Source organism: Choloepus didactylus, chromosome 13 (assembly GCF_015220235.1).
Source record: "Choloepus didactylus isolate mChoDid1 chromosome 13, mChoDid1.pri, whole genome shotgun sequence".
Classification (NCBI taxonomy): domain Eukaryota; kingdom Metazoa; phylum Chordata; class Mammalia; order Pilosa; family Megalonychidae; genus Choloepus; species Choloepus didactylus.
In genome coordinates, this window is record NC_051319.1 from 21,568,130 (window position 1) to 21,587,443 (window position 19,314).

A 19,314-nucleotide genomic window follows, 5' to 3' on the forward strand; every position below is an offset into this window, starting at 1 on the left:
GAAACGCCATAGACCCAAGGATCGCCAGCAGGTGGCCCTAGATCATCACAGTCTTGATGAGAAAGTATTGACTTGCTGACACCTCAATTTTGGACTTCTCCTAGCCTCAAAATCATGACCCAATAAATTCCCATTGTTTAGGCCAACCCGTTGTATGGTATTTGTTTTAGAAGTTAGAAAACTAAGATACCACATAAGGAAACTAAGGCTCAGAAGTTGGTACTTGCCCAAAGTACAAATTTAATACTTGGTAGAACTAAGGTTAAGCATTCTGATATCTAAGCTAAGCCACACTGCTTTGGAAACTGTTAAACAGATACATATTACAGTTGCCTATACCAATATCAGGTTGTGTACATAAGCAACTGAGGTAGGTAGAATTTTGGTCCCCTATGATCTTCGCCCATGGGTGTGACACACAAGAATATGTTACATTGCATAGTACAGAGGAGCTGGCAGATGGAATTATGATTGCTAGTTAGCTGATTTTAAAACAGAGAGATAATTCTAAATCTGAACATTACAATCGCTCCTTGATGGAGGCGTTCATGTCATACTCAGAGTATTTTCAATTGTGTCATGATTTGGAAATAACCCATAAATATTGTATTTACTTGTTGAGTCTCAAGGGTTTTAACTGTGTTAAATCAGCTAATTTTAGTAATAAATGTTACAGTGGAAATAGCAGAAATTGAGATGGCAATCTTCTATAACAAATGTTTAAAGTCTATTTCTTAACTCATCTGAACCATTTGATTCTCTCTGTTGCTTTTTCAAATTAAGTGTCCATATATCAGGAAGTCTGTCTGATTTATATTAGTATCATTCTAGGAAGGCAAGTAGAACCACATTAATCCTCAAAACATGTTTGTATATTTACATGTTGTATTTAACCTAAATGGTCTTCTCTTAAAAGAAGATGATTTTTTTTTTTTTTTTTTGGTAGAAAAGTAAATTCTTTAAAATGTGAGCACAGAATTCTTTTATTTAAAAATATTTAGCCCAACATACAGGTCTAATTAAAGTTGCCTCCAAGATGCTAAATTCTTTAATTTTTATCCATTTTTTGGAAATAAAAAAAAAATAAATTTGAACTGCTAAAGGGTAGGAAACATAAAGTATTTTCTGAAGACCAAGTACTGACCACAGAAGCCATAAATCATGAATAAGTAGGTTACAAAACACTCCCATGCTAAAGGCCACCGTCATTTTAAAATCTAGGTCTGTTGCACAGGAACTTAGCTCTACAGCAAGGATATAATCCAATTATTTTTCAAACTTCCTTACATACCACATTTACAATTAAGATCTCTAAAAGCAAAACAGGAAATAAAAATAACCCAAGATATTTTAAAGTTTCTATTATAGGTTATAAATCAAGACACAACTTACAGTGCATGTTTAGAGTAGAAAGTAAATGAAGCTAGGTGAGAAGAATGTAAAAGAAACAAGGAAATATAGATGTCCTGGTGAATTAGGAGACACTGAAGTATATTCTGTCACAGTCAGTTAAATAATCTGGAAAGTCAAGAATTTAAAGCCAGAAAATAAACAAAACATATTTAACTTAAATTCAAGGTCTACTAAACTTTGCTAGCCAATTTTGTCAGATCAATCCTGGTTCCCACGCCGTCCCTGTACATCTTCCTTTGGAATGCCTCCCCTTTACAGAAACGGTCACAACAACAATTAAGAAATAATAGTAGCTAAATAATTGAGGACTTATATTAAATTGGTATTGCTGTATCCATCCTCTACAGATGAGGAAATAGGCTAGATAAGTAAACTGTAAAGGTTTCAGCCGGATCCGACTCCCATTCTATATGATTCCAAAGACCGTTTTCTTTACCAACATATTACACCAATATGCCAGAAAGCTATAGCTTAGTTAGAAGACTGAAGTCTTCTTGATAAATATTGCATCAAAGAGTAAAATATTAGCTAAATAAGGAAACAATTTATTGGAATTCTGTTCGTTTATTGATTACTTTTTTAACACAGTGTGTGCCAAACGCTGGCTACAGCACTGAAGATACCACACGGTCATCATAATTATCTTTGTCATAGCCATCATGACCTATAGACATTGTTCTATGCATTTAACTTGTATTATCTCCTTAAATCCTCACAATAACCCTATGAGTCAAGTTCTATTATTCCCATTTTACAAAGGAGGAAACTAAAGTTAGTAATCTGATCAAGATGAAAACTCTGACTCTTGAAGGGAGCTTTATCTCCTCTTAAGTTTACATTTTTACTTTGTAGTAATCATACTGTTTACAATTCCTGTAATCTGTTTAAGTAGTATATATTTTTCTTTCACACTATGCTATAAATATGTAACTCTTCACAAACATTATTTTAATGCTACATACAAATATATGCTAAGAAATTAGAAAATGTTCATTAAAATGTACTATTGTATCAGAAATAAGTTATCAAAATGGATAAGAGATTAAAAGGAAGTGTTCTTTTAATTATGGAAAACTCTAGAAATAGAATTCACAAAATTACACACCAGAGATCAGACTGCTTGGTAGGTGAGTCATTTCTAAACTTCAAGAAACAGAAAACTCTTAGATTATTCAAAGTGTGCCAGGGAAGAGAAGCTTCCCAATTAATTCTACAAATCTAGCATTTCCCCGATAGCAAACCTGATAAAATATAAAATATCACTTAAGAATATAGATGCAAACATCCAAACAAAATATTGGCAAATCATATTCAGCTGTATCTCTAAATAAATGCACATGATAATGCAAACATATTACAAATTTACAGTAACTTTTACAGTGTTCTACTATCACACTGATGGAGAAGCAGCTTAGTGAAGTCCCTGAAATGATACAAATATGTCAAAGAATTTAGTATATGATAAATGTTTCATTTCCTAAGAGTTGTGGTATGTGGTCTTTGGACTCAGAGGTAACAATTTGGTGGGAAAAACAAAGTGCAATTCTTACACACTTAAATATGATGCCAAACGCAGAAATAATAATGGGAAAGATGGTTATATTTTACTAAATAAATTTATTTTAACCTTTGCATAACAAACATAATAAATACAATGTAAAAACAAATAAAATTTGAGATAACATGCTTACAACACATACCTATCTCTTTAATGTTTTTGAACAGTGAGGCTGCACTTGGGCACACTAAATAAAATTGAAATTCATCCCTGAAACCCCTTTGCCCCTCCTTTTAGCCTACTAGATAATTTACTTTGTTTAGTCAGTCTCTACCTTCCTTCATTAGAAAGTAAGTTCTACATAAGCAAGGATTTTCATGCTTTGTTCAATGTTGTAATTCCAGCACCATGAACAGTTCTTGGCATCTATCTGCACTCAGTAAAAAGATTTTTAATAAATAAATGATAAAACTACATGGTATGATCCATTTGACGGTTAAAATATTACTTTGAGATATGTATTTACTGAAGCAAGCTCTAAACACAGACACCGAAGGTCACCATTATAACTTTCTTCAATGCATATATACTAGCTTATAGGTTCAAAAAATAATTAAAACTTTAAAATAATTATGAATAAGCATCCCCTCCAAAAAACCAATAATTACCAAAAGTTCTTTTAAATCACACAGAAAAGAGCAAAACATTACATGGTTCAATTTTCACTCTACACAATCCTTTTCCATTACACACCTATTTAAAAATAAATGCTGTATTTAGAGATTTCAAACTAGAGGAAGAAATCACACAATTACTACAGTCACAAGCATAAAATTGTTTTAGAATCACTGGGGCCTTCAAGAAAAGGAGAAGGATAGTTGTCCAAAGAGAGCTAAAGAGCAGTTTGCCCTGACTTACAAACTGTCTTTACATAAACAGCTCTAAACAGAGCACTTTAGAAGGTTCTCAGCTGACGTATTTTCCCCTCTGCCAAATACATTTGGGTTCAGCAGGTATAGAGGCATGGTGGTAGAGAGGAAAGAAGGTATGGTTGGAAGAAAGTGATTGCTGGTGGATCTTATGGGAGTGCTTGCCAGGGCAATTAGCAGATCAAAGGGCTACCTGCAGCATCTCCACCTGACAATTAAATACACCACCTATGCTTTGATTTTGTTACACATATTTTTTCTTGTCAACCAGTGGTAATAAAACGATTGTTTAAAGCTTACTGCATATTTCCCATATACAATTATGGCTATTTTATTGTGATTTGATAATTTAAGGTAAAACCTGATTCTCCCTTTTAAAGTGTTCATAACTTAGACAGCTATGGAAGCAAGTGGGTCATTTATTTAGTCAGCTCTTAGTTTGCCGCTACTAAAGTATTTATTGCTTTTTAAAAATGTATCACTTGTGACATGATTCATGAGTCAATGTATCGGTGAATCAAGTAAATAACAATTTATTGAATGAGTTAATAGGTCTACCAAAGGAAAACATTTTTTAACCTGAAAAAGATTTATATACAAGCAGGTTGTTTCTCTTGGTTACATTCATTCCTGCACAAAATCAGCCACCAAATATTCACTGAGTGCCGACTATGTGTAAGGCACAATGCTTGGAGTAGGTTATACATTAGGGAACAAAACAAATGTATGCTTTCTGTACTCTCTGTCCTCATTGGGCTTATAGTCTACTGAAAACAAGATAGGAAATCAATAAGCAAATTATGCAATTAACAATTTTTGAAAAGTGCTATAATTAATAAAAGGATGGATGATAGAGAACAATGGCAAGGGGATACAGTGTGCATGTGTTTGTGTTCAGGGCTTACCTAGAGAAGGCAATCAGAGAGAGATTCTGTAATGAGGAGTAGTTTAAGCTGAACAGGGTGCTGAGAGCAGAAAAATGGTAATACATAGAAGGAAATAGCTAGAAATATACACAGAAATAGAGGAAAAGGTGACACAGATAATTTCCAGAAGCTAACAAACAAATTAAAGACCCAAAAAGATAATAAATATGAAAAAGGAAACGACAGGAATCTGTGCATTGTATTATTATTTAGCCAATTTGTACATAACATAAAAGTAGCAATAAATAACGTAATTGGCAAGAAACGAAGTCAGGTTATTCTGAGATACGTTTTGGCAGAGAATACACCATAAGATAATAACAATAATGATTAAGCTAAATGTATAAAGAAAAATTAAAGGAAAATTCCAGTGAAGGAAAACACAAAATAAAATTATGGAAAAAACAATTCATGATGTAGCTAAGAATTCTCTGGAAAAAAAAGTGACCTGATAGAAAAATAAAATAACTAGCAAACAAACAGATTAAAAATTAAGAATGTGTTTGCAAAATTAGAAGATACAGTCTAATGTGTGTGGCATTATTTTAGTGCAGCACATCCCTGGAATTCTCTGTTGAGGCTTTCGCAAGCCTGTTGAATAAATATGTAGTCTACTTGGATGGATTCCAAATGAAACAAGTAAAATGATGAAAGAAATGGTTTATAAGGACAGATTACAGGATAAAATATGTATGACTTCAGCATGTCAGGAACTAAAGAAGAAACATTATGGTTTACAAATATTTGAAACATGTAAATTTGAGGAAAAAGAATTCTTTAGCTGTGCACAAGGTTGCACAATTATGAGTATATTCAAAAGAAAAAATAGCCACCCCTTGTAATAATGTTAACTGTTTTCCAGTAAGAGCCATTTGCCCAAATGATTCAAAGATAGCAAGAATTAAACCCACCAAGCAGACATATTAGAACTTCATGGTAACCTAAACTATGTAGACCTCAAAATATATAAACACTCTCTGAAAAGGACAAAGGAGGTCAGGGAAAATTACAGAAACTCTCCTATCTTCCAGCTGTTCTTCACATGTAGAAGGGATCCTTCAATGGACCTTCAATGGATTTGGGGTGTCTTTTTAGAATTGGGCTTCAGTGAAAAGATCCTTGGCCTTGCATCCTTGAGACCTAGTTTTGAGTGCTGATCACCAATTCTATTTTCAGTCTTGCTGTGCATAAGGATAATAGTAACTCGACAGGTTACTGTGAGGTTCAAATAAGCAATACATGAAAACAAATTTTATATACTTAATTATTATTTTGATCTCAATGTAGGATGAGGACTATCAAAGAGAATGATGCCTGCAACTGCAATATGTTATCTGTCATCCTGCTCTAGAGGAAATCAACTTGCCTCCAGGTCACTGCTTACCTGTAGCCTTCTTAATTGGATGCTGTTATCTCTCCCATAACTTCTAAGCCTGAAGATGTCAATGCCACTTCCCAAACATTCTCCCACCTTCCTCTCTACAAACACCCAGTTGTTTTTGTTTTTTCATTCTGTTTTATTGAGATATGTTACTATCATCCTTGGTATACAATCAACTATTCACAGAACCATCTTATAGTTGTGCATTCATCACCCCAATCTATTTTTGAACATTTTCCTTACACCAGAAAGAATCAGAATAAGAATAAAAAATAAAAATAAAAAAAGAACATCCAAATCACAACCCCCCATCCCACCCTATTTTTCATTTAGGTTTTGTCCCCGTTTTTCTACTCATTCATCCATATACTGGATAAAGGGAGTGCGATCCACAAGGTTTTCACAATCACACTGTCACCCTTGGAAGCTACATTGTTATACAATCATCTTCAAGAGTCAAGGCTACTGCGTGGAATTCAGTAGTTTCAGGTATTTACTTCTAGCTCTTCTGATATATTAAAACCTAAAAAGTGTTATCTACATTGTGCATAAGAATGTCCACCAGAGTGACCTCTTGACTCCATTTGAAATCTCTCAGCCACTGAAGCTTTATTTCATTTCATTTTGCATCACCTTTTTGGTCAAGATGTTCTCAATCCCACAATGCTGGGTCCAGATTCATCCCCGGGAGTCATATCCTGCATTGCCAGGGAGATTTACAGCCCTGGGACTCAGACCCCACCTAGGGGCGAGGGTAGTGAGATCACTTGCCAAGGTGGCTTAGTTAGAGAGAGAGGCCACATCTGAGCAACAAAGAGGCACTCAGGGGGAGACTCTTAGGCACAATTATAAGCAGGTAGAGCCTCTCCTTGCAGCAACAAGCTTCATAGGGGCCAGCCCCTAGACAGAGGGCTCAGCACATCAAGCTGTCAGTCCCCAATGTTTGTGAGAACATCAGCAACAATCCAGGTGAGGAAGTCCAACACCTCTGCATCCTCCCCCAGCTCCTCAGGAGGGCCCCAAATATATATTTTCATTCTCCACCCAAATTACTTTAGGATGTGTTGCTATTTCATTCTAATCTATACAGAGCTACCATAGCTTACTTCCTATTCAAAGTTCCATGTAATTGTAGCATTTGAACAGACTGTGGAAGTTATATTATTTAGAAGACATAGATTCTACACCAAATAAACATTTCTTCCCTTGGTCTCACATGGAAGTTGAAGTTTGAACAGTCAGTTTCAACCTTTACCCTTCAGCCCGATTTGCTCTAGTCTTAACCAGATCTGCTTCATTCATCTCTCTAATTGAAGTCTGTGGGCTTTACTTCAGCTTTTTTTTTTTTTTTTTTTTTTTTTTTTAACAGTTGCTGTATGTGTTAATACTGATATTCATATCTGCCAAGCTCTAGTTCTGCGTTTCAGGCAAACACCCAGTTTTAATTTCATGTCACAGATCTCTAGCGGTACTGCCCCTCCTCATCTTGGTTATCTCCAGATTTCCATATCACATCCCCACATTTCTTGAGGATTTCTGATCCTAGGTTATTGTCATTCTCTGCAACATTTCTCCAGGCAAAACATTTTGATTTCAATACCCACATAGATGATTTTTTTTCAACACTTGACCATTCAGTGCCTTGATTCACATTTCCAGTGATTTTTGTCTTTCACTGTCCCTCAGTCATAACTCCTAGGGCCATATACCAAATTTTATACTTCCCAATCATTATAATTACAGTATAATTACGACAATGCTTCCATAATCTTATTCCTCAAACCATCACTCTTTCTCCTTCTAGCTCATTCCCTTTAGATCCCAATTTAAACAACCTTTCAACCCTACCTGGATTTCCAATTTATTGATCCTACCAACTTTTAACACCATTCCAATTTTATTAGGATTGGAAGCACCTTAGTTTAGGAGTTAATAAAGCAAAAATAGTGAGAGCATCCAGGGCTGAGGATTCTTGAAATGGATAGCCATGGACACCAGGTTTGGAAAGAAGAGATAATTGAAGAGGGCTTGGAAATTAGACTAGTGACAAATGTGGGTGTAAAGGGTGAATGAGGAAAGGAAGAAAGAGAAAATTCTGGTAAGAAACGGCAAAGCTGAGAAAATGTAAAGGACAGTGTGCTGGTTTGAATGTATTATGTCCCCCAGAAAAAGCCACATTCTTTGATGTAAACTTGTGTGGGCAGACGTTATCAGTTTTGATTAGATTTCCTTGAGTGTTTCTTTGGAGATGCGCCCCACCCAGCCGTGGGTGATAACTGATTGGATATTTCCATGGAGGCATGGCCCCACCCATTTAGGGTGGGCCTTGATCAGTGGAGCCATATAAATGAGCTGACTCAAGGAGAAGGAACTCGGTGCAGCTGTGAGTGACGTTTTGAAGAGGAGCAAGCTTGCTAGAGAGGAACGTCCTGGGAGAAAGCCATTTTGAAACCAGAACTTTGGAGCAGACGCCAGCCACGTGCCTTCCCAGCTAACAGAGGTTTTCCGGACGCCATTGGCCATCCTCCAGTGAAGGTACCCGATTACTGATGTGTTACCTTGGACACTTTATGGCCTTAAGACTGTAACTGTGTAGCCAAATAAACCCCCTTTTTATAAAAGCCAATCCATCTCTGGTGTTTTGCATTCCACAGCATTAGCAAACTAGAACAGGCAGGAAGCTGAGCAATTTCACATGATGAGAAATTTAATGAACAGCATTGTCAGTGGTTACCTAAAAAGTAGAGATTATGATCATTTGTGTTGGGAACTTCCAGTGAGTTTAATACCAGAATGAATGTCAAAAAGGTCACAAGCACAAATGTTCAAGCTTTTAGAGGGGACAAATGTTAGAGAAGAAAGAAGGTTCTGAAGCCTTTGAAGATGTTCAGGATGTCATAAAGATTAGTAATGGGCTCCAAAGAGGAAAAGAGGTGTTATATGCTGATGGCAAGAAAGAAATTGTTAGTGTTGGACTGAGAAGAGGTTTGGAATAGTTTTCAAAAAGGCAAGGCTCTAACATATCTTACTGAATAACAATGGAACATTGTAGAGAGCAGCGTAATCCTAGAAAAATAAAACTCATGTTGCAATCAAACTGAATGGCAAGATTTTGAAGGAAATGCATTTTGAATCACTTCACAAGTGTTCTTCTTCCTCCTACTTTGATGATTCTTGTTAGTGATGCATTGAAAGACAAATTAAACTCTGACCAAACAGATCTTACTCCAACCTTTATGTCTGAATGTGAAAAGAAAACAGGTACTACATGTCAACAACCTAATTTCTGAAATTAGGAGAATAAATATGACTTACCCTTTTTAAAATAACTACCAGTTAAATATGGTTACATACGATGTATGTTTTACAAATAATAATATTTTGCAATGCATCTCCATGCTATACAGAATGGGTCAACCATTGAGACAGCATGGTTTACTAGCTAAGATAGCAGGCTCTGGATTCAAACTATTTAGATTCTAACTCTAACCTTCCACTTAGTAGCTGTGTGAACTTGGGAAGCCACTCTCAAGTCTCCTTTTCCTCATTCAGATGTGAGTATCTGCCTTATAGAGTTGTGAGAATTTAAAAAATATTCATGGTACTGAGAACCATTACCTTCTCTAGCAGGATACTTAACCTGACATCACGGCAGGCCCTGAGAAAAGAACAGAATAGTGCCTGAACACTTACCATTTCTAGATCAAAATTCAAGTTAGCAAGACATGTCAGAACCTTGTATCTAACAAAGGAATCTGTCTCTTAAAGGTGGCTTTTGTTTAATCGAAGATTCATAACAAACATAGAAAACACTCTATAACTTGCCTTTACATTAACCTTATATTTTTAATGATGCTCTTGCATGGTTGTTGAGAACTACTTTCAAAGTAGGCTCATTCTGCAAGACAGAGTATAAGAAACGGTTATGTAAGAAAGTGAAAAACAAAGCTTTTCAAGTTCCTGAAACAACTTTTGACCCAATTTTTACATAAGTGTGATGCTGCTATTTAAAATACGGAAGTACTCCTTAGGGAACATGATAATGTGGTGGCAGGAAATCACTCCTTCCATTTAATATATATTGAGTACCTGTTTTGAGCATTTTGCTATTGTTGTCGTCCTTGCTGTTGTCTACATTTGTTTTGGTTTCCCTAGCATTGTTCTGAGCCCTACTCTGTAAAAAGCACAAATTATGAAACAAGAAGTCGGCAAATAAATACTCAAGCATTTCAAAGGGTAATTTCTTTTTCCGTCTATCAGCAGAATTTCAAAAATGTTACCATTTATACCACAAGAGTTAAACTATGGAAAGAAAAAGATAAATAAACAGGAAAGCATACTGTGGACAAAACTAAAGTTCAAGTAGCTTTTGGAGAGAAAAACAGGAGGGGAGAAGAACATCACAGATGTGAGCACAGACAGAAGACTCATCATGCTCATAGGAGGGAAGCTGCTCTACATTACAGAGAGGAATTAATGCATTTCAAATAGAAATATTCTTCAGTGTTCCCACGTGACAGTTCTAGTCTCTCTTATGCAAACATCATGAGCCTGTTCTACCCTGGATCCCATAATCTCTAGTATCAGTAAAATGTAGATGGTCACCCTGACCTAAGTACTAGAAAGGATTTAAAGGATTATTCTGCATTCCTAAAATAAACCGCTTTATCAAATACCAAGCAAAACCTTACAGACCCCGTGGTGACCAAACCCCGTATAGAGATTACCTTCAAATCAAGCACATTTTCATATTAAATTAAAACCTTGAACTTCCCATTTATGAAATGTTATACAATATTTAATTATGTTAAAAAGAGGTCAATCAGTTTGATACTGACCTGTTTTAGAAAACAGGAAAAGCAAAGCTAAGATGCAGAGTCAATCTTCTTTAGACATAGTTATTACATTCAAAACTGTTTTAGTGCTTGAAAAGCCTTCACCTAAATTCTTGTACTTAAATGCTCCATTCTACTCCATCCACTATACATCTTCTGTTGAACAAATCCCACCAAGTTATTATCACTGTAGCGGTACATATTTTAAAACAAAAAAAGCAGTAAGTTTCTTCCTAAAATATAACCAAATAATTGAGGGACATTTTATCTGCATTCCGATGCCTACTTTTATACAAAATAGAGTTCTGTGCTTTGTAATACCCTCATTCATTACTTAAGAAAAAATTCAACAAAAATACATAACAACTTTAGTATGATGGGAATAAAGGTTTTCAAGTAAATACATTCTTCAGGTATCTGACCCATTAAGCATATCTTTTTAACATTAAACAGTTTTGATGAAATCTTTTTAAAGTAATGTACACAATTCACTGCCTTTGTATCCAGAAAAAGTTTAATATATTGCAGTGGGTCTTTTTCTATCATATGACATCATTAGCATCAATTATCACAATTATGTCTCCTTCAGGCCTTCAGTGATGCCGTCAGACCTTTAAACTTCAGACCTTTCTACTAAATGTCTCCAGTTTTTTACACCATAAAGTATCACTGTCTTTTGCATATACATTTTCAGTCTCCTCTTTGTCTAATAGCTGCCATGTTTTATTTGCTCTGTAAGCCTGACCTACTATCTCGTCTGTCTTTCACTTTCTGGATCCAGTTTACAGAGGGCTCGGGAACCAGAAAGCCAAGAAAAATAGAATTTTCTATAATACATAATGTAAGGCCTAAATATAAATCTATGTTGGATGGTCAAAAGTTTTTGATGCTTTGTCTCAGGTTCCCAGATATGTTCCACGTGGATAAAGCTGCAAGGCAAGTAACTTCTCTAAAAAAGCAGGTGGATATAAATTATTGCATTCTTGATAGTTCTAGGCAGGGCGTTTTGATCAAATCAAGGTGTAAGCCCCTTGAGTCTGTCTGTAATTTAGATCCCAATTCATTTTCATTTATGTTTTAAACCTTAGCATTTGGGAGGTAGAAGTTCCACATTGTCATCTTTTTTCCCCCCAACAGCAAGATAAATTGCAAATTTCACAATTTTGTAAATTTGAAACCTTTTAATCATGATGACAGAATGCCATACCAATTTTATAGCGGATGTTGTGCCTTATTTGTTATCCAACTAAGATTTGGGCATCCTTTATCCAAATGAGACAGGGAGAGAGAGAGAGAATGGTGGGAGAAAGAAAGAGCAAAAGAGGTAGGAAAAGGAGGGAGGGAGGGAAGAAGAGAGAAAGGGAGAGAAGGAAAGGGATGTTTTTTATTTTAGGAGGACTCTGACACAGAAAAGATGCCACTGGAGATAGACCAGTTGGCACAATGCCAGAGACTAGATAAAAAACTGACAACCTGTGCAAAGGGTGTACAGTAAATCTGAAACACGGTTTTAAAGGCTATATCCACAGATACTATAACTAATTTAAGAGGAAAAGTTATCTGTTAAAGGTCAGTTAAAAAAAATGTGATGTCAAGTCATTGACAGTTGTTGATACCTGATAGGCACGTATATAAAGATTAATATCTGGCTGAAACGGGTAATAACAAAGCTTTATTTATCACGTCATTTATTCTCTCGTGGCCACACAACTTATTTTAGCATGTTCTTTAGAAACTTACAATTTCCAGGAAACACAGACTTTTACCATCGTGAAGGAAAAGGATAAGCAGTCATCTCCCTCAAAGTGTGAGAGGTGTGTACAAATACTTAGCTGAATGTACATATCCATGAAAATCAGTATATCAGAAGTTGTATTTATAAAACCTGTGGTTGGTATGGAGAGTAAGCTTATAAAATCTGCTAATATTCTCAAAATATTTTTTTTTTACTGCAATCACTTCATAGCTCTATGTGCATTTCCGTTGGAAGGTACTCAGTAGGCCCCTGAAAAATAATGGTTTGACTTAGATGAGCACCTGTTTGGGCACTTAAAGCAACTGTTTCCAAGCTAAAATCCTAAGGTACAAACAGTAGGTCCTTACAACTCATCCTTCCTCTTTTTCTTAAGGGAGCACTGAAAGCTAACAACGTCAATTTCAAACAGATTATAAAGTCACTTTATTTGCATTTATTAGTATATACTTTTTTTTTAATTTTTTTTCCATCTGTCCTTTAAGTGATCCCCATTGATTATCCTAACACCTGCTGGTGAGGGCACAGTTGATTCCAGTTGACATCTGCCTTCAACAATTGTCTCAAATCAAAGCCTTTTATATTTTCAGTGACAATTATTGCATAGGAAACCATGGGATCATATTTAATAATTACTCCATTTTACTGGGGCAGTCATTTTACTTTTTGCCTATAAATACATGTTTGCCTTGATTAAACCGAAAGTTATTACTATCATTATGAAGGCAATGATGAAAAAGCAGCATGCTAGATGTCTTCCTTAAAACACAGAGAATTAAATAAAGTGAATAGTCTGGTTTTTATTTGGTTTTCTACTACTTTTTTCCATAATGATGTCAGTTTTTAAACTACTTAGGAAAGAAACCTAACTATATAAAGAGCAAACTGATTAGTTGTGATAGAAGTCCAGCACTAATTACATATTTGCAAAATTTGTATTTTTTTTTTCTCAGCACCTACTAGCTCTGATTTACTTCTGGCTTGAATGAGTTCTGAAGTCTGCATTGTTTTTTTGGCAAGGATTCAATGAACCTGCTACATCATAAATCATACAGCTATTGCACCTGCAAGTGCATTCAGTAAACAACAAATGAAGCAGGTTTTTAAAATTGTACACAAATGAAAATATATACAAGCCATCTCATTATTCAGAAGCCTTCAGAAGACAAAAGTTTTTAAAAATAAAACTACCTCTCATTAAAATCCTTATCTTAGTTAACATCAGTGAAATAAAGAGTTTAGACATCCAATTTAGACTCTTGAAAACTTCTCAAACTCAGAGTTGGTAATGGCATGAAGTAGCATGCTATTTTATTTAACTGTGTGTATTTTACTGCTTCACTTTATGTTACTATAATTTTGTGAGAAGGAAAACATAAATAGTGATAAAGGCAAACCTCATTGTAATATTTATTTATTTATTAAAAATGCCCTAGAAGTTGAATACATGTTTAATATGAACATTGATATCAAGGTATTTGATTAAAACACTGAGTTTTAATTTAGAAAATAGTTCAGAACTTAAATACATCTGCTTTGCTTTGGAGATCTTTGCAACTTCAGAACAAAGATGGAAAAAAAAAAGACTATTTTCATTTTCTACACTTTTTTTATTATTATAAATGCTTTTCCCAAAGCATATGCATTTAAAATAAAATATATTTCAGGTCTAAGGAAACGTTTCACGAATAGTTAGAAAACTTTTTGTCAGAACCAGAGAAAAAACATATTGTATCATGGCAGTGCTGTGATATGGTCACAATTTTGCATTAGTATCAAATGTCATATCAGGATACCTTATCTTCACTTAGTTATTATTTTAATTCTATAATTCAAAATTATTTTTAAATGTTTCACCTGGTATCTGAAGTTACCACTTATTTTAAAGTATATGATTCATGGTCATATTAAGTAATGAAGACACCAATGTGTAATATTTTTTTCCTAAACATGGAAACCTATTTCAACATAAATATTGCTATGGAAACATAGTGTTATTATCTGGAGTAAGGCTGTTCAGGTATTAATTTATCCTCATGCAGAAGTAACTAAAAATCACTGATATAAAAAAGCAAATGAAAATGCCAATGATTCACAGTATTTAGGACATGTCTAGACATTTTTAGACAGTGCCATTTGCTTAAAGACTTCAGGCACAAACTGCAGGCATAGGGACAGATTGCATAAGATGTCATGTGCTTGCCGCAACTGTATGCATGTTATTGGATTTTTTGAAGCAACCCGTAACGATGAATAATTGAAGAGTTAATAAAGCATTCACTCTGACTGATCCATTGGTTTAATTTTAAAAATAAAAAAAGTCTAATAAAAGGAGTTACATCTCCTTATCAAATCTCAGGCGTTAATACTCGTAAATTGCAACCCACACGTAAGTGGAAAAACACAATTTCTTAAAGATATACAGTAGATAAATGTCTGGGGCTTGGTATGTGTGTGTGTGGGTTGGTGTGCAAGGAAAATTCTCAGTGTTAACATTAGCTTCAATAAGTTTGTTCAAAGTTTAATTGTTTGGAGCTGTCTGGCAAGCTGCACTCTGCCTTCTGGAGGGCTGAGGGAGGATAAATTACAGAGGTGTAAATTTGACAAAAAGAGCTAACGCAAAACGGTCCGCTTTTTTTCCCTAAAGCCCTCTTTCCCTCTCCTGAACAGGCTGGCTGAAAAGGAAGGAATCTACTAAAGAATATGGAGCACAGTGCCACAAGAGCATAGTATAGGAGGATCGGAATGGAAAGCCAGGCGAACATCTCCATTCTTGGCCTGCCTGGCGGAGTAAACTGTATTCCAAGCGCGGGTATCTTTTGGAGGCTGAGCTCCTGGCTGCGACAAGCGGGCACTCAACGGGCATTGCAACCAGACCTAGCGTGGCCAAGAGCCGCCACAGACGCTAGATGCACTTTCTCTTCCTCCACCCGCGCCGCCCTCCACCTCCGCGCGGGGGTAGATGGTGGCGGCAGTGGCACTGTGTAGGTGCGTATGAGTGGGTGAGTGCGTGTTTTCTTGTTTGGGGTGGGAACGTAGGCGGGGAAGAGAGGAGGAGAAGGGAGTGCCTGCAGTTCTCCCCCTTCCCTTTCTACTAAGGATCAAAGTGCAGAAGGAATCCAGACTGGGAAAAAAAAAAGAGAGAGAAAGGAAAAATATCTGCGGTGGGAGCACGGTGTTTTTCATATCGCTGGGGGACTCAATCGAGTAACTACAGAGTCACTACCATTCCTTAACCTTCAGTGTAGTGGCTGCTTCTGCCTGATAACTGGAAGGGCACTTCGTAAATGCAGGCGAGGCACACACCTACACACACGCCTACGCACTGAGGAAAATAGCCACACTCTGGGGGTGAGAGGGAAGGGAGGGCGAGGACATGGGCGGTGATGGATCTCTGCTGGGAGGGCAGCTAAGGCTTCTGGCTAACACCACCGAGCTTCTTGGGGCAAACAGTCGCCCAAGGGTCCACGTGTTCCTCTAAGACAAATGGATGTAGGTGCATTGGATGGATGGTGTAGAATATTCAGGCAGTGTCTAATTTAAAGTGGATTCGAGTCAACGTATTATTAATCCAACCACCCTTTTGTAGAGACACAGCATTTTAAACCCTGAGTGCACTCTGCTTTCCACCCGAAGCAGCCTGCGGAGGGTTTTATTATCCACAAGGTTCGTTTATAGAGCAAGCATCCTCGACCGCCAGAGGGGCGCAGTTCCCGGTTATGCGACCTCCCAGAGCCAAAGCCGCTCTCCCTGCCCTTACCCTCCGCAAACTTCAGTCCCAAACCGCCTGGAGACCCCGGCCTGGAGCTGGGCTTGTATTTCCAAACCACAGCTCGCAAGGACCTGGAAGTCAGCTGTATAACTCAGCAGGAGCTTCGCTGAAGTCTTGTGTTTTTTTTTTTGTTTTTTTTTTTTGAAGGCCAGCTTATCTATTTCATGCAAGTCACAGAAAGCAAGACCAGGCCAGCTCTCACAACTTTCCGTTCCTGGGAGGGGGCACGAGGTTTGCCGAACACGGCGCGATTCTCTGTTAACAAGAGTTATGCTCGTACCCGGAGGGAGAGCCGAGCAAAGCCAGGAGGCCCTTGGGGTAGAGGAGACAGGGGGTTCCTTGGATGTTTGTGTAATCACTGTTTTGCACCCCACTTGGAGAGACGGGAGAAAGCCAACTGCTAGTCAGGTTTCCACTTCACCTAGCCAAAATTTCTAGCGCCTACCGGCGCTTACGAACCTCTCAGCCGCGACGCGGCACCAGAGCACCGCGCCCCGGGGGGCCGACGGCTCTGCGGCTCCAGCCTCCGCCCGCACTAACTAGATGACGTCCCGGGCGCACACGCTTTCCCCTCTAGGACCCCCAGGAAACCTCCGCCCGGCGCCCGCGGCGGACATAGGTGGTATTGCCCTGGAAAGATCTGTGGCCGAAGGAACCTCGGAGTAACGGTTCCCAAGAGCTCGGTCCGTTCCCCGTCTCCCCTCCACCTACCTCTTTCCTCGACCTCGGATACTTGTACTCTCCTCCCCCCTCGGCCCCGCGCACTCCACTCTGACTTTGCAGGCACTTTCCAGGGGTCCCCAGGGCATGCCGCCTCCTCCGTGCCGCCCGCGGAGCTCGCCACCCCTGGCGCACCCAGGGGATCGCCGCCGCCCCCCGCGCGACATTTCCCAGGGGAACTCCCCATCCACCCCCCACTCGACAACCCGGGTCCTGCCGACTCACCTTTGCCGAACTGGGGGACACCAAGGCTGAGCCCGACCAGGAGCCAGGTGGCCACCAAGCGCTTCATCATCCCGTCTCCCGGACGTGACCCCGGCTGGGCAAGGGAAGGCGCGGGCAGCGCGGAGGGTAGTGTCGCCGAGGTGGCACCGTGGAGCAGCAGCAGACCCCGCCCCGACTAGAGAATTCAAGAAGATGTCTTCTTCCCGCAGCGCTTCTTTAAACAAATTCTTGGAGAGGGCGAGATAGAGTGGTGACCAAAGAGAGGAATCTTTCCTCCTCTTTTGCCTGAGCTCTGGAGCACGGAGGTGGGCGAGCTCCGGGTAGCCGCCTGCGGGCTCAGCCCTCCACTGCGGGTGGGTCCGGGCGCGGCGGGTGCGGCGGGCGCGGCCGGCGGGGCGGGGCGCGGGTTCCCGCGGAGGCTCCGGGTCACCGGCGCGGGCGGACCGGCGGGTGGCTGGCGCTCTCGCCTCGCACTGCACTCGCCACCGCGGCTGCGGGGCTTCTGACTTGGAGAACAATGAAGCGTGAGCAGGCGGGGAGCGAGCGAGCGGCCAGGAGCGCACTGTGTACAAACAGAGGCGGCGTGCGTGTGAGCCCTAGCTTCGCAGGCGCGCTCCCCTCTCCCCCGGCGCCCGCCCGTCCCCCGCCCTCCCTCTTACTCCCTCCTCCCGGTCTCCCCCTCCATTTTCCTTCTTTCTCTCTCTGAGGTACCTCCTTCAGCTGGGAGAGAAAAAGAAGACAACAGCAACCACACCCGGCACCTGCCACCGCCTCGGAAGTTCCTAGATTGCCTGTGCCTTCCACACACACGCTGGCGACTCTGGAGTTAACGGGGAGGGGGGGGAGGAATTCTTGGTGTCTGAGATTCTCTTGGTTTTCAGCACTGACTTCATAATTAACCACGTTAAGGATTCCCCTGAAGTTCCGTCTCAGTATAGCCAGGAAAAGAAGTTAAGAGATTTTGAAAAGTGGCTCTTGGGGCACCAAGGATGCTGCGTGAAAAGCACAGCCCTGAAAAGTGAACTATTGCGAATTTCTCAAGAAATGCAACCTAGTCAGCAGCCAGACTCTAATCAGTAAAGACAGGCTGTTCTGCTGTTCTGTCTGCACTTCAGTAGCTCTGGGGCTGAGAGGGGAGGGTTGTGGGCTCGTTTGTTCACAGGGGCAAAGGGATGAAGGCATAGGGCACGCGAGTAGAAGACGTGGAGAAAAGCTCAGCATCCCGTTGAACAGATGAGAAATAATGGGGCGTATTTGGGGGACCGTGCAAGAAAATAGAAGGCAAGGACAGGTTCTTGAAGGATCACTAAGGTGGATCAAATTTTTCTGCTACCCATCAAAAAACAATAAATGGACTGGTATTGCTGCTTTTTTTTTTTTGCTGTGAAAGTCGTTGAACCAAAAATACATCACGGGGTTTACAATAGTGCTTTCTTCTCTGTTTCTTAGTTAGAATGACTGTTTACTGTACATGGATTCAGTTCTGGCCGTTGCAGGTACCAAAATGAAGCAAAGCTCTTTTTTTGTTTTTTCCTCCTAAATAGAGAGGTGAGAAGAGAGACAGAAGCACAGACATTGAGAAATTGAAGAAAATATCACTGAAGGCAAGTAGCTAAAAGAAGGATTTATCAAAGAAAGGATAAAAACAATTAGCCATGCAACTTCATTTCACTTTGCCTCCTTGTGTCCTTTACTCTTCAACTTCTGCCCTTCCTTTGGAATGTGAAGTGAGTTCACAGATGTAAAGTAATTGGAAAAATAATATTGCATGTTGCTAGTGAAAAGTTAAGGTATTGTACAACTGTCCAAAAAAACATAACTTTCACAACTAGATTTTTCAGATTCCGCATTTAGTATGAGGA

At 39.0% G+C, this 19,314-nt stretch overlaps 1 protein-coding gene across 2 annotated transcripts in view; it reads right to left on the bottom strand.

Annotated features, from left to right (window-relative positions):
* The window catches only part of EDIL3 (EGF like repeats and discoidin domains 3), a 469,327-nt gene extending 451,313 nt beyond the window's left edge, over positions 1–18,014 (bottom strand). For both annotated transcript variants that reach the window (XM_037801476.1, XM_037801475.1), the window contains exon 1: positions 17,453–18,014. In XM_037801476.1, coding sequence (XP_037657404.1) covers positions 17,453–17,522 — 70 coding nt within the window. In that variant the 5' untranslated portion in view covers positions 17,523–18,014. The remainder of the gene's footprint in view (positions 1–17,452) is intronic.
* Between the last annotated feature and the right edge of the window lie 1,300 nt (positions 18,015–19,314).